General features: G+C 37.8%; 1 protein-coding gene across 1 annotated transcript in view; it reads left to right on the top strand.

The window, feature by feature from the left end:
• The first annotated feature begins 433 nt into the window (after window positions 1-433).
• fer1l4 (fer-1 like family member 4) overlaps window positions 434-16344 on the top strand; it is a 31486-nt gene continuing 15575 nt past the window's right edge. The window contains exons 1-16 of the mRNA XM_085407198.1: window positions 434-592; window positions 2377-2432; window positions 8619-8707; window positions 9262-9361; window positions 9453-9550; window positions 9679-9723; window positions 10478-10642; window positions 10753-10813; window positions 11682-11813; window positions 11893-11955; window positions 12057-12141; window positions 12222-12390; window positions 13786-13963; window positions 14632-14818; window positions 15220-15299; window positions 16147-16272. Of these exons, the coding sequence (XP_085263324.1) occupies window positions 514-592; window positions 2377-2432; window positions 8619-8707; window positions 9262-9361; window positions 9453-9550; window positions 9679-9723; window positions 10478-10642; window positions 10753-10813; window positions 11682-11813; window positions 11893-11955; window positions 12057-12141; window positions 12222-12390; window positions 13786-13963; window positions 14632-14818; window positions 15220-15299; window positions 16147-16272 (1713 nt within the window). The 5' untranslated portion in view covers window positions 434-513. The remainder of the gene's footprint in view (window positions 593-2376; window positions 2433-8618; window positions 8708-9261; window positions 9362-9452; window positions 9551-9678; window positions 9724-10477; window positions 10643-10752; window positions 10814-11681; window positions 11814-11892; window positions 11956-12056; window positions 12142-12221; window positions 12391-13785; window positions 13964-14631; window positions 14819-15219; window positions 15300-16146; window positions 16273-16344) is intronic.

Consider the following 16344-nt stretch of genomic DNA (forward strand, 5'->3'; position numbering starts at 1 on the left):
TTCTTCTTATCTTTACTTACTGAGAGAAGGACGACTGTTTGTTTAGCTAGTCTACCTCTCAGCATGAATGATTTCTCACACAAACATACTGACGTTCATGTTTCAGCTCCATCGGGTTGAAAGGGAGGCTTTGCTCTTTATATTCAGTCGAACACACTCAGAGCTGGTCAAACTATCTGATCATCTGTGCTGGAATCAAACATTTGTTTCCCCATCATAGAGTTCATCCACTCAAAGTTAAAACTGCTTCCTGGAACAGGGTGCAGGTAAACTCTGCAGAAGGCTGGAGTGTGTGCGTGTGTGCTTTCTGAGGAGGAAACTAGTTGAGCAACTGTATTTGCTTTCTCAAACATTTAAAAGGTCCTGCCCTACACACACACACACTTTAACAAGACTAACTGTACAGTCACACACACAGTTTCATACCGCTGAAGAGGGAAGACGGAGAAGAAGCAATGAGTCGACTTCATAAGGACATGATGTAAATAGACAGAAAAACAGGTGTCTGTTATCATGTCCATCACTGTGAATCTGAAGAGGATCTTTAACCTGCCAGGGCGATCTGACAGAAAGGTCGAACTCTGCTTCAGAGGTCGGTAACACACAGCAGCAATGTCCGCACACACCTTTGGTCTCTTTGGCACATTAAGTGAAACAAAAGTGTGAGGACACACATGATCTGTGTTCTTGGTTTGCTTTATTGAACTTCTATCGTTTTTTTTTTTTTTATCGTAAAAGTAACAGTACCAAACTGTAAAAATGCAACAGTCTAAATTCTGCATAAAAATACTGAAAGTATAAAAACTAGCAGAAAAGTGCCAATAATTTAAAACAAGTAAATCCAGAGTATTACATTTAAAAGGTGCATTACTGATTTGGAATTATGGGTTTTTATTATGGTGGCAGAGCAGTGTAGAGTTCATTGTCACTGCGTTACATCTTCTGTTTACATTTGAGACTCTGACGTTAGAGAGAAACTGTTTTTTTAAACTTCAGCCAATCCTTGATTTTGTTCTGCTTCACTTCCTCTGGAGGGACACTGGTAAGAGGAGGAGGAGAAATGGGAACAAATACATAAACTACAAACAGATGTAGCAACTGAAACAAGGGAAAAGTTATTTTAGCACTGCTGGCATGTGGAGATTTATTTATTTTGTTTATTTTTAAGCTGAGAAATTCACTGCATGAATTTAAATTTCATACAGTGAACAAATAAGAAAATCAAACGTGGAGCTCAGATGACGAGTAAAAACACGTTGAAGCTCAAATGATTGACAGGATTAAAGAAGCATTAAACTACACAAGGATGATGTTTATTGTTTAGGTTCACATTTCCAGTGTTTTTTTGTTGTTGTTGTTGTTTTAATAAATTTTATCTAGTTTTTCCTGATATCTAGTGACGATTTTTTGATGTGGTCCGAAGCCAACTTCAGTCTTGACTGAAACCAGCTTATTGTTTCATTATTGCCAGTAGCTGTACTGGTGTAAAACAGAAACTGCTTAAATCAACTTTTAGGCTGTGTTAAGAAGAGCGTTAAAGTGTACTCTGTGATGGTCTTTTCATTACAGCGTACAGAAAAGTTTATTTGTCAGCATTTGAACAAACATTAAATTGCTACACATGTACACGTATGGGTGTTACTCAGTCAACATTAAAATAAGTCCCTACACTGCAGAGGTGAAGCATTCAGATGCTGATGCGTATATTATCAGGGATTCAATTAGAAGTAAAGGCGATGCATTTAAAGTATTTAAGTAACTGTGACCACCACACCATTATAAACTGGTTTTAGAGTGTTTTATTGATGCATTAACGTGTAAATAAAACATTGCTGTACTTCAGTTGGTGCTTTTTTGTAAGATCTTTATAATTTTTTCATAATCTTACAATCTGTTTATTATCTCATTCTAACAACTGATCTGGTTTGGCTTTTGTAATAAATTCATACTATGATGACGATGAAGTTAAAATAATTAACAGTGAATGAGCGTTTGGCCAAAATATATTTATTATATATATTATATATAATTATTGTAATTATTAAAATAATGCCATTGACATTACTTTGAATTAAATAGTCATTAAAGCTGTATTTGTAAATGTCAGATAATTTAAATTAAAACATATTTACGGTAAGATAAGGATCACTCATTTCTGTGCAAAAAAACAATGAGGTACATTTTTTCTGAAATGTTGCAGCTTGAAATGATGAAAATTACAGCAAGTTATTGAATTACACATCTTTTTTTAAGAAGAAAAAAAAACATAGCCACAAAGTGGAACATTAGACAAGGCAGTATTGTTTTATTGCTATGTTTATATTTCATTCACAGTGTGCAGACAAAAGCATCACAGTCTGTCTGTCTTTCCTTCAGGTTTCACCCATAAAACCAGAGTCCTGCAGTGTGAGAATGTGGCCATCTTCAATGAGGTCAGTAAACCATATTATGCTATGGACATGCTCATGCCATTCAGAAAAGCGCCAGCTGGATGTATCCCTGTAAGCATATTCTGCAGATGAACATTTACAATCTCGAACCAAAGGATTTTTGGTGCTGGAAGCTTTCTGGTTTCCATCTGCTTTTTTCTTGTTTTCTGAGCACCATTGAACAATCACAGGCATTAGTTGGATTTGGGTAAATGGTCTATGCAGACCTCCAGAGTCTAAAGTTACCAGGCTAGCTTACCCGTCCTCATAATCCCCAGATGTATAGTTACCTGATAAATCTGCTTTCCAAAACTATCTTCAAACTATGACCAGTTATAAATCCAGTTCCTTGAAACCTGCATTTTTCTCTAATGATCTCCAGGGGACGACTCCTCTGGTTGCACGAAGATGAGACTGTCTATAAAACAATGGCGCTAAATTGTATTTTGACTTTACTATGGAGTTTTTATTCTCAGTCTGTATTTTAAAGTCTTCCTCAACACAGTGAGATATTTAATTTGTAAGTTAGATTAAAGCAGGGGTTAATATAGCTGTAACAAAATTGCGATGGAGAAGCTGGCACTTTATACCATCGCTCTCAGTTTCTCAATTCAGATCCACAAGTTAGTTGTGTCTGATTAAAAAACAAACAAAACAATCAAAAAAGAAAAGCGTGACGAGACCGGCCAAAATGCTTAGCTTGCATTTTCCAAATAGGAGGCCACAAATCAAAGGGAGGCATCACTATCGATCGCTCGTTTCTTGTGTGACTCTGGCGTTTAAAGAGATGTCTGTTCAGATGGGAGTGCGGAGATTAGCCTTCATTCTAATGGAAGCCCTCAGACACATGATTTATGCACAGGTTTGTGCAAACACACTTTTAGTAAGTGAGAGCATTTGAGATTTCAGATCAAATGATTTTCATCCTTTCTGTCTGTACTGGTCTGTACTTGTTTATCGTTATCAGGACCACGTTGAACTCGCAGGGGGCTGTTTGACACGTCAGACTTGGTTTTAAGAGGACAATAAATGGTCAGTTTGAGGCTCCTCACAAAGACAGAAACGCTGTGCGCGTGTTGGAGCTGGTAGCTGCTGCTGTTTGCCTGCTACAGATTGAAACTATTTTAATTAAACTGATATGAGAGTGTACCCCTCCTATAGTGCACACACAGCCACTCCTTCAGCACACACGCCTGCTACTGGAATGAATTGACGTTAATCTGCTTCACTCTGTTAAGACAGATGTGATAGATGAATCCATCCTCCTGGCATGGCTCACGGTCTGTTAGCTGGTTGGTCCACTAAACTGATCAGGTCTAAAATATTTAAACAACTCAACATGAAGGTTTTGATAGACATAACAGCCCATCCAATCCTAGACTGAACTACAACACTGGACTGATAGTTTTGGTTTACAAACCAAACCGACATCAACAAATTCTGCTTGTAATCTTGTGACATTTGGTACAGACATCATGCAGAGAGGCTGTATTGTTCAGTTAATTCTGATTCATTCTCAGGGATGTAACTACCATTCACAGTCCTTTATAATCTTTATTATCAGGTCATAGTTTGAATTTATCTAAAGCTGTCATTTATGACCAAAACCAAAAAGTCCAACATTTTAACTGTATGACATGTATGTGTGGCATTTTATCGAGCTGCTACATTTATAGTTGTAACTGTGACAGGATTCCTTCCGATAAGCTTTAAGGCGACTTTTATACTTAGTTCACACAAAAGAAAGAGGTTTAACAAATTGACATTATTGTGTGAATAAAATGAATTTATTGGAGGATATGACTAATGAAATAAGTAAAGTGAAGTTCTGGCTTGATAAAAACAAATTATCATTAAATTTGAATAAATCTAAACTTATGTTATTTGGAAATAGTAGTTTAAATACAAATGCAAAGATTCAAATAAATGGTGTTGATATTGAAAGAGTCAGTGAAAATAAATTTCTGGGGGTAATAATAGATGAAAAACTTAACTGGAGAGCTCACGTAAGATATATTCATTCCAAAGTATCACGAAGCATTGCAGTACTAAACAAGGCAAAACAGGTATTCGACAGAACATCACTTCATATTCTCTACTGTTCACTGGTTTCACCATACTTAAGCTATTGTGCAGAGGTCTGGGGCAATAACTCTAAAACCACATTACATTCACTTTTTACTCTTCAAAAGAAAGCAATTCGAATCATCCACAATGCAGGTTATAGGGAACATACAAACTCACTATTTTTGCAGTCTGAAATATTGAAAATTGACGATATAGTGAAATTCCAAACAGCACAAATTCTATTCAAAGCAAAAAATAAAGAACTGCCAGGTAATATTCAGAGTATGTTTTTTTTGAAAGAAGGAAGTTATAATTTAAGGGGTTTTTGTAACTTCAAAACAATGAAGGTACGTACTACAAGAAAAGGCTTTTGTGTTTCTGTTCAAGGAGTGAAACTATGGAACAAACTGAATATGGAATTAAAGCAATGTCCAAACATAAAACTGTTCAAAAAGAGTTATAAAAATATGATCTTCTCGATCTATAAAGAAAAGGAAAATATTTAAATTAAGTGAATTTGTTTGTATTTAAAAACAAACAAACAAAAAATTCATGATGTGATATTATAGTATATAGTATATCAGAAATCTGTTCACTATTTTTATTACAAATTATATCAGTAAGGAAGCTGACTAAATATTCACTGATAATTTATGGGACAGGGGTGGGATTAAATAAGTGTATACTTCTTCCCACTCCCTTTCAACATGTAAATTAATCAGAATGTTTTTTTTGTATGTAATTTGTATAGTATATTTTTTTTCTCTCATTTCTTTTCTAAATGTACTTGTATATTGTTCACATGTTGAAATAAATTACCAATCAATCAATCAATCAATCAAATGTCATAAGACTTGAGGAGATTCAACAAAGCTGACCAACTACCAAACCGAGAAACTCGTGCAGAGATTCTTTCCTAGTCTATTAATTATTTAATGACATAGAAGGAAGACAAGAATATTTCAGTGCACAGAGGCAGAAACTGTACTTGAAAAAGAAAGCAAACACCATCAATTATACATCCTGAATATGAAGACAGCAACGGGCACCTTTTTCTAGTTACTTGTGTTACAAGAAAAGGCTACAAGAAAAGCCATCTGACCGAAGTTCTTAAATGGGAACCATGACCACGGGCTAATCAGAAATTAATGCCAAAACCAGAAATATTTACGGGGTCTTAAGTATTAAAAGTATTTTGATTGGAGACAGGCCAGGAGATGGAGATGCCCAGTGAAAATATGGTGATGACATTTAAGCACAGATTCACCCATGAGGTGAGCTACTAAAATAAAAAATGTTTAAAATATTTTAATGATATTTATTTATTAATTGGGAGGCACAGTGGTTAGCACTGGTGCCTCACAGCAAGGAGTTCCTAAGTTCAATTCCACCACCAGGCCAGGGTCTTTCTTTGCAGAGTTTGCTGTTTGCCCAGTTTCTCCCCGGATACTCCCACAGTCCAAAGACATGCAGTTAGTGATTAATTGGAAACACTAAATTGCCCATAGGTTTGAATGCGGGAGTGAATGTGAGCGTGAATGATTGTCTCGATGCATTATCCCTGTGACAATCTGGCAACCTATCTAGGGTGTACCCTCCCTCTCGCCCTTAGAAAGCTGGGACAGGCTTCAGCACCCCCGTGACCCTGAGAGGGATAAGCAGAAGAGAGTAGATATTTATTATTTTTCATATTATGCGTTCTTCTATTTTATTTTTAATTTAAATATTTGTTTTAATGCACACACTTCAGTTTAACATGTTTCCAGGACAGAGCACGACACTCATGTGCTGCATAGAGAACTGTTCATTTCCAACTAATGCCCCTAATTGGGCTTTTACATCCAACATGCGCACACTTTAGTTTAACAAGAAAAATATTACTACATTTATAAAAGTGCAAAAGTGTAAAATCGTATTATAAATAATGAATAATTGGCTGCAGTTCTGACTTGCTTTAAAGAAATGAGAGCTTTTGACATTCTTCCAAAAGAGATATATCTAAGAGGATACATCTCTGCCACATGTCAGAATACAAGTTTATGGTACCTAATGAAGCACCTGGCAACATTTCTGGGCAGCAGAGATTTTGGCAGCATTGCTGTGACACAGTGTCAAAAATACTGTCTTTAAACGTGACTCTCGCCGTATTGCCATCTTTGGTGTCCCAGTGGAGTACAAACGATTCTCCAACCGGTTAGATGGAGATCTCACCTCATTATTGGCAATGTGACACCTATTCCTACTCCATCAGCAATGCTCCCTCCCATGTGCAGTGGCTCTGTGATACAATGTCTTTTCTTAAACCTGATACGATCAACCATTCTCTCTGAGGCAAATCCCACAACTTCTCACATGTGGAAAGCCTTCCTGACACATTTTAGCTCAGTATAATCCCCGTCTCCAGATGTGTCCCCATCCATGTTCTCCCACCTTCTTGATTCTGTATCTATTGACTTATTAGTTTTTTCTTTTTCTCTCTTATTGTTTCTTCTGTGATTGATTTTAGAAGTTGAAAGGCCTTTCCGACAATAAATACATTAAAAGAAAAAGAAACACTATTGCATGATTTCAAAGATGAAAAAAGAAAGCCGAGTAAAAGCCTCAGTCTCATTACATAACCTCCTGTTTGTTGATAAAGTAATACAGAAACCTCTTGTGACGTGATCATGAGTATCTGAGTATATATTTCTTTGCTTCTGAGTCAGACATCTGTTTGTTCTTCAGGTGTGACCAGGTGAGTGTATCTGTGTGTGTCTGCCACACTATGATTAACAGCTGAAGTGGAAAATGTCCAAAGTTCTTTCCTGGATCTAGATTTAATTTTTCTGTTTGTTTGAGGATCAAATTCTTTTAGTACAACAATTACAAGATGTCATGGCTGAGAAAACGGAAATATTAACATTTGAAATAAAAACTGAACTTTTACAAATAAATGAAGCTAAATAACTGTGAATCATGATGAGTGATGGATCCTGACAGATTTGTTTCTTTATGACTTTTATCTGAGAATCCCAGCATGCTAATTACAAATCATGACGTAATTGTCAAACTGCATCATAGAACCATATTTTGCTTTTATCTATGCTTCAGATACAAGAAGTGTGACTGAAAATGTAGGCACCGGAGGCATTGCACAGTAGCTGATATAAAGTTTTACACAACAAATGTGTAAACCAAGAATATGAAGATGATTTGGCACAAAGATAGTGTGGTTTTATTTTTATTTTTCCTTACTTTTTCACATCTCTTTATTGAATTTTCAAATATATTCTGGTACATAAAAATACACCCCCTATTCATCCCAACTCCTGAACTATTCCCACCCCAGTAGGCTACAGTTATGGTTTTATGGATGTATTATTTATTTTCACAATAAAATGAAGTACAGCTTTCTTTTCTTTGGGATAAATATTATTTTTTGAAATTCTGAGTGACTTCTATTGAAATAAATTCCAAAAAATATTTTCTAAACTGTAAGAAAATCACTTAACCCAGATTTTTGACTCAAAGTGTCATTTTTTCCCCTTCTTGTTTCCATTTTTTTTTTTTTTACTCAGACTTACTGGGTTTTTTTGGTTCAATCACTGCCTCCAAAAATGTCCTTAGTCAAGGCACTGAAAGATTAATGCATAATGTTTTAAACGAAATCAGGTCAGTATAAGTGTAAAACTGTGGAAAACTCCCGTTCTTGATTGTTTTATGTTGGGGATCTTAAATCTTAGAGTGTGTTTTAAGACCATTAATGGTTTTTGTTTTGAGTCCAGTGTCTTTTTTTAAAGAAGAAATTGTACAAATGACTGCAGCTCTGGCCAAAGACAACTTCAATGTTAAAATGTTTTTTCGTGTCAATTTCTACCAGCAGAATGATAGAAATAATCTCAAAACAAATCTACTTGTTGTCGTTGTGTTTAGATGTCAGAGGATCTATAGTGTGTTTTATAGTGTATGGAAGCATAACTACCATGTTTGTAAACCTCTGAACGAAGCTCAGTCATCTGAATTCAGTGAAGAAGTCGTTAAATACATTCAAAACTGTGTGTGTGTGTGTGTGTGTGTGTGTGTGTGTGTGTGTGTGTGTGTGTGTGTGTGTGTGTGTGTGTGTGTGTGTGTGTGTACTTGCAGCATTTCCGATGGCCTCACTACGGAAAAGAGATCAGTACTGAAGTTTTGACCGTCAGCGTTTACAACTGCAGTAAATTCTTCTCTAACAGGTAACACACACACACACACACACACACACACACACACACACACATCTAACAGATTAACAAAAACGTCATCATCACATCTTATTAGCAATTTGTCATAATGAAATAGTAACTAATAATGATAATTAATAGTAAAAGATAAGTCCTTGGTGAGTTTATGGGGTGCTTTCAATTATTATGATGAACACTCACACGTCTCTGCTGGGAGGACCTAATAACATAGATTATATACACAGAAATGATCATATTTGGATTAGAGGGTGGAGTACTAACCCTAGCAAGCCTGATTAGCATCCTTCCATCCATGATCTGTGCAATGAACAGACACAGATTTGCTAATTATTGTTATTCAGCCCTGCAGTTGCTCCATGAATAAGATGTGAGAAAAATGAAAATGAAGTAATGAAAAGCACCTGTGGTGTTAGAGTAGAAAGAAAAAGAAATTCAGTTTTGACATGTTTATACATTTTTACTTTCTCTATATTGACTAAATTGTATTTTTAAGCGTAAATATCAAATGCTGTTGTGTAAGTTATACTGAAAGCTTGTTTTTGTAGACTGCTTGGGAAGCTGATCATCAGCCTCCAGCATGTCGTGACTTCTGGGAGGTTGGTAGTACGGGAACCGCTCACCGATGCCAGCTACAGCCTGACTGATGTGAGGACGCACAATCACACACGGTGCTGTATGAAAGTCTGGATTTTAAATGCAAACACTTACCTCTGGTTACATCTCCTTCTTTCTGTAGATCTACATAGAGCTGGAAATTCGGTTTCATCCACTTGAAGGAACCGCAGGGACCTGGGATGGACGGGACTTTCTGAGCATAGATGAAGAAAAGGATGAGTAAGTAATATATATGCTGGACAGAAAAATCTTTTTTTTAAATCTCATCTGCAGTAAAGACCTGTTTTATGAAAGCGGCCACTGCAAGATGTTTTTAGCTTGACTAGTTTTGTTCTTTTGTTCTTCAGATCAACTCTGGTCATCAGAAATGAAGGAGCTGATGACATTGAAGGGTGAGAATTAACATCACTTACACAATCTTTAAAGTGAGCTGACACCAAAGCCGCTCTGTACATAGAGTAAAACTCTTCCTCACAGGAGTCTCCGATTCATTAATCATTCAAGCTTTTTATCAAGCAGTCAGTCTACAGTAATGTCAGTTTATTTATTTTTATAGCCCGATGCATCATGCATAAAGATTTAATGGGCTTCACATGCATAATAGCATATTAAAAATAAAACAAAAGAAAATAAATATTTAAAGAGTCACTGATATATTCAAACAAACAAACAAACAAACAAAAAAAAAAGCCCAAAGATACCACAAATACAAAACAAAGAAAAAGAAAAAACAAGAAAATCATCTCAGGCTTGATGATTAATTAATATCTGCTTCCATCCACCTCGACTCCTCCCTCTGTGGAGGCCATAGGTCTATGATAACATCATCTTCCTCATGCTTTCCCCTCATCTTTCCTTCATTATTTTGAGTCACACTTTCGCTCCTTTTCATGTGTATAGAAGTGTGTATGTTAGAATGAACGTGTGACCCTATGTGTCTGCGTGCTTATCTTTGATATGTGGCTTTTATTCAAACTAGGAAACACTTTGTAAGTCAGTGTTTTTTGTTATTATTATTATTCACAAAAGTGTGGCAAGCCTCTCTGACCACGGTGTCTCACTCTAGTCCAAGCCTGTGCACTGCTGGAATAACGTTTCTGTAAATCGTGGTTGAGTTTGTCACTGTGTCTCGTATTTTCCCATCAGGCAGCGGACAATCGGCCGCCTCGATCAATTGGACAGAGAGGCTCGGCGCCTGGGGCAGAATCTGCTTCCGAGGGATGAGGAAGACGAGGATGGTGATTACGATGATTACGATGATGACGTGATGGACATGGAGGCTTCGAACATCATCTTTACTTCTCTGCTGAGGTAAATCAGGTTACCTTCTCTATGTTATACTACCTGTAGCTTATCTGAGTGAAGTTGAAATGATTACTGTCTGCTGTTTTATGTGTGTGTTTGTGCGTGTGTGCGCGCAGTCGTTGCAGGCCGCTGTCTAAAAGTTCTGTTGGAGCGATGCCCAGAGTCCAGAGCTTCCAGGTGAGTTCATGCAGCTATTTATTTCTGAGGCTGGTGTTTACAGGACAGGTTCAGGTCAGGGATGCCAAACATGCGGCACGCAGACCACAACCTGTTCTCAAGATGGGTCCAATCCAGCCAACTGCCTGGCTTTGCAAAGAGACAAACCTGTAGGAGAAGAACTTTTGAGTGTATTTTTGAATATTGGAGTTTTATATTGGAGTTAATATTTTTTATTATCTGTTTTGGTTTATTTCTTTACATACCATGAAACAAAAACACATTTCTTACAGTTTTTATGTAATGGTCTTACTCATCTGGCTACCTAGTCAACAAAATGGGATGCACATAGCCCATAAACTAAGATTTGACAACCCCAATTAAGTAATTTTTCCTCCTTACATTTGCTGGGAAAGTATTAGGAATCTTGTCCCAGGTAGCCATTAATTAAAAGATAAAGTTTGTCTACAGGATAGAGAAATGCTGCTGTAGTCAGTGAAAGAAATCTGTCAGAGTATTTCATAATTAATCAATCATACATAGAAAATATTCAGTCTTTATCAGTGGGAGAAAATGTAAAACCTGTGAAACAGTTAAAAGTCCAAAATCTGTGCCCTTCACATTGTCCAAAACACTCCAGTGGGCCAGATTTGAGTCTTTTTGTCAGGCCAATTCTCGCCCCTGTGCCTTATGTTTAACACCAACATGTGCTTTAGATAAAGTCAACAGACAGACCTGGATATCACTCAGTCCTCTATCATTACACACTATAAAGACCATAAATTTGAATTGTGTGTGTGTGTGTGTGTGTGTGTGTGTGTGTGTGTGTGTGTGTGTGTGTGTGTGTGTGTGTGTGTGTGTGTGTGTGTGTGTGTGTGTGTGTGTACAGGTAAATGTGAACATCCTCGAGGCCCAGAAGCTGGTTGGAGTGAACATCAGCCCTGCAGTTTTCATCAGCGTAGGAAACCAGAAAAGACACACTGCAACTCAGAAATCCACCAACTGTCCGTTCTACAACGAGGTACAGTGGAGTGGAGATCAGAGCAGAACACAGTAGACTGCAGTAGAGTCCATCACAGTTTTTTTTTCTGTTCTTTCAGAACTTCCAGTTTGACTTCCAGGAAGCTCCACAGACTTTCCTTGATAAAGTCATAGAGATAAAGGTCAGCTCTATTAATTTTCCAATTGTCTCTCATGATGTTGCCATGGTGACATACTTGAGGGTATGGCCTAAGTGAACACCTGTGATGTTTCTTCCTCTCAGGTGTTCCACAGGCGGACTTTGGCCTTCCTGTTGACCCACATTGGAACCTTCAAGATTGACATATCTACTGTGTACAACCAGCCGGGTATAAGTACTTTTCACAGTGTGGTACTCTGATCTGACTACTGCAGTACTCACTGACCTCTTTTCTCTCTGCCTCTCCAGACCACCGCTTCTACCAGAAGTGGGCTCCTCTCACTGATCCTGCAAATACACGGTCGGGGATCAAAGGTTATGTCAAGGCCAGCCTCAATGTGCTAATGAAGGGGGATACTCTGAGCATGCCCAGTCTGCCACCGTCCTCCTCGTCTGGAGCCACCGAAGACATTGAAAAGTCAGTTCTAATGCCGTATTGGAATCATTATTAGTCCTCATGTCTTATTCACCTTTATTTCAAACAAGATTAGTCCCTATCATTGTAAAAACAATCAATAATAATCATTACCAATAACATAAAAAACAGAAGATGTAAAGAGAACCTGTCATTTCTAGTCTGATACTTTTATTATTATGCAGGAATTTGTTTTTGTCTGAAACAAGCAGTTTTAGTTCCCTTCACACTCAACCTCCCTTTATACATGGCCTTATTGTTGCCCCTCATAAGCAAACGGTTTGAACAGCAGGTGCGTTGGGCTTCTGTATTCACAGGAAATGATTGTATTGGCTGCACTCTGCTGCTTTCTCTGGCATCATGTCGAGTCCCGACAAGTCATCTCGCTCATCTAGCTCTTGATCCATCACAATTCAGTGATAAAATGAAAAATGTGGCAATGAGGACCTCAAGTCATTCTGTGTTTGAGTAATTCTGAGCAGTGCTGCAGGAGGAGCAGTGATTTTTGTGAATTTTAGCTTGCCATGGTATAGCAGTCCTTGGGCCAACTGAGCTAAAAACTGCCTGATATTGAGTGTTTAGACCAGTCTAAAGCCCATTTTTCCCTAAATGGAATTATTTCCACATTTGCTGACCTCATGTTTAAAACAAAATTATTTATACACCCCCTAATTTGAGTATGAAAAATACAATAGCGTCCTTGTTTAACAAAACAACACAGTCGTGAATGCAGAGATTATGACTTAACAAGGCCACCTCAGTCCTAGCAGACCCCTAAAATCAAGTGTGGGCACAAATAAATCAACACCACCTCTTATTGTTCTGGATAATTTACCTAATGGAAGCACTTAAGTATTATTAAATTCTGTTCTTTTGAATTCTTTTGGCGACAGAGAAAAACTGGACTCAGAGTGGTCAAGCTCAAAAAATGATCTTTATTTTACATTTCCGGAAATGGAGACCTGAACACACAAACACACAAGCTCAGGTCTGAAAGCATTAGAAGCCAGCACGGTTATATAGTTCTGCTGCACGTCACACAAACATAGTTTCGATATAAACAACTCCTTCTGTGTTACTAGTTTCGCTTTTTCTGTCTAGTTTCCTGTGATTTATTAATATGTCTCTGCACTAAACTTCCCCTTTCTTTACTTTAGGATTCACTGTGTTTAGATGACGTGATGAGATGGGGTCGTCTGTCTTACTAGTAATTTTGCTCTTTATTCTAAAGGTTCCAGTTTGCTAACTTTTGTCATGAGTTCAACCACTAAACTTATGGGCGCATCAAATCTCAGCAAAACAAAAATGCAGATCTCGTTGTGAACTATTGAATCTGAGATTGATAAAAACATACAGCACACATCATCAGTGGGTTGTGATATTGTGTTTTTCCTGCAGGAACTTGCTGCTTCCTCGTGGTATGCCTTCTGAGCGCCCCTGGGCTCGGTTCCGTGTCCGGATCTACAGGGCCGAGGGTTTGCCCACCATGGAGGCGGGGCTAATGGCCTTTGTGTCTGTCACTGACAGGACTGTATTCATTGACCCCTATGTGAAGGTGACCTTCGCTGGCCAACAGGTACTCAGATATATAAATGTACAAATGTTGTTTGTGGTCTGAGTGCTGGTTCAGAAGCATTGCTGAAACAAATTTTCCTGCATTTCAACTTGTGTACCAAACTTTGGTTTCTGCTATTGTCACATCTGCAAGAAAAACACAAACAGGATGTTCACAGCTTTATAATATTCATAGGTCAGTCCTAGAATTGCATTAAACTTTTTGTGCTCATTTTCAACTCTGTTTAGTTTTGCTAGAGTAGCTTCAGAGATTAAAATCATCCTTACCTACATTTTAATGGGCTTGCTTAGCTCCTCCCCCTTCAACCCAACTTTTTTCTAATTAGTTCACCTCCACAAACAGAAGGTCTGGACAGGCTGCAGGTTGGGCTTTCATACTGACAGCCTAATCTTGACCACATTAGGGATGTTCCTTCTGACTGAATAAATACAGAACCAGGAGTAGAAAGAACTGTCTGATAGTGAATGTTTACAGCAGTCTAAGGCCTCCTTTCAGCTTGAAGGGTTTACTTGTACATACACTGACATCACTATCTGAATTGTTGGCCATGTATCATATATCACAGAAAATATCGGAAAGCAGAATAGGCTGTTTTTAAGTTGTTTTGCTTTTGATAACAATGTTTGGAGTTGTCACATTTCATAATCTTTTTGTGTGTCTGCTTTCAGGGGGAAACATCTGTCGCCACTGCCACCAACTGCCCAGTTTGGAACGAGGAGATCTCCTTCATTGAACAGTTTCCTCCTCTGGCTCAGCGAATCAAAGTTCAGATTCTTGATGACTCTAAGATGGGCGACATCGCTTTGGCAACTCACTTTCTTGACTTGCAGCAGATCTCTGACCCCACCAGGAATGGTGTGACCCCAGATTTACACTGTCTTAATAAAACAATGCATAATGTTTTTTTTCCTTAATTCTATTAAAAAATGATGAAAAACTTGAAAATCAAATCTTAATCTGCAAAGATAACCGAGTATTTGTCACTTTAACACTTCCTGCTCACTTGTGGTAGGAACAAAGCTTCAAGGAAGCTGTGATCAATGATTAAAAATTGTATTATTGGTAAACTGAAAAGTTTTAAGCAAAGCAATAAGTATTGACAAAATTTTGTTTTTGTCCCTTTTAAATACAGCCAACGTTACATGTTTGGCATACCGACATTATTTGAAAAACGTTATTTTGAAAAATGTATTATGCTAAAATGTATCATACCATTAATTGAAACAGCAGAATTTCTGTCCCTCCTTTGTCTGCAGGATTTAACCCCACCTTTGGCCCAAGCTGGGTTAACCTTTATGGATCTCCTCAGAACTCCACCCTTGGAGATGTCCACCAGGTAATCTACACCCAGCAAACCAGCATTAAGAAAGGCAGTATTTTGCTCTCTATCTGAAAATAGGATGGAGATGAATATTTGTTGTTTGCCTCATTCAGCAAGTTTAGTTTAGCACAAAGACTAAAAAAGATGGTAAGAGTTCTTCTGGCTTTATCTAAAAATATATATATAAAAAAAATCTCCTCTACTATCCAAAGTCCTCCCAGAACTAACAATTGTGTTGTCCTTAGACAGAATAATATTGGCTACTTTCAACTACTGACAGTGTGTACGCTAAGCTAATGTAACCTAATCAGCTGCTGTTTAAAAACCTCCAGGCATCTTGTGGAGTCATCCGCAGGAATAATATGTAGCCTTTGCAGGATTAAAATAATCGTAACTAGAGGACTTCACGATAATTTGTAACATAAAAACATCACTGCTTTCACAATGCTACTTGGAAGGAGAAGAATATTACTATGTTGGGAATCTAAAAACCCGCCCAATGTGTCCCTGTGGTTTGGCAACCTCAATTAATTCAATTACAAATAATAAAATACAATCTCTGAGGGTTCAGGGACAAATTCAGTGCTAACATACCTACATTGCTTAAGACTTCAAAACTTGCCCACCTAGCAGCCCTATCACATTAACATTTGTGTGTTTTATGTGTACATGTGAACTATAGCATGCAGGTCACGGCTTCAGCAGTAGTAAACCTATGCGAATACTCGTTTTTTTTTATGGACTGGTGTCCTACCATGTGTTCTGGGTGGGTGTTTGGTATTACTTTCCAAAGGGAATGTGGAGGGGAAAAATGTAACAATGACAATATGTATACTGATATATCTTTTGTTCACTTCTTCAGGCTTTGAATGAGGGTCTGGGCGAAGGACTGTTCTACCGTGGCCGAATCCTCCTCGCTCTCTCCATGGAGGTCTATTCTTCCTCCTCAGCCATCGCTGCAGACACAGGCTCTGCTGCCTTGGGAAAGGTACCTGAACAGCTGAAACTTCAGTATCAGTCAAAACAATTCGCAAACACTTCAGTTTATCAGCAGTATTTT

This window comes from Rhamphochromis longiceps, linkage group LG5, assembly GCF_057381845.1.
Source record: "Rhamphochromis longiceps isolate RC_006_pf linkage group LG5, R_longiceps_female_GT1.1, whole genome shotgun sequence".
Taxonomy (NCBI): domain Eukaryota; kingdom Metazoa; phylum Chordata; class Actinopteri; order Cichliformes; family Cichlidae; genus Rhamphochromis; species Rhamphochromis longiceps.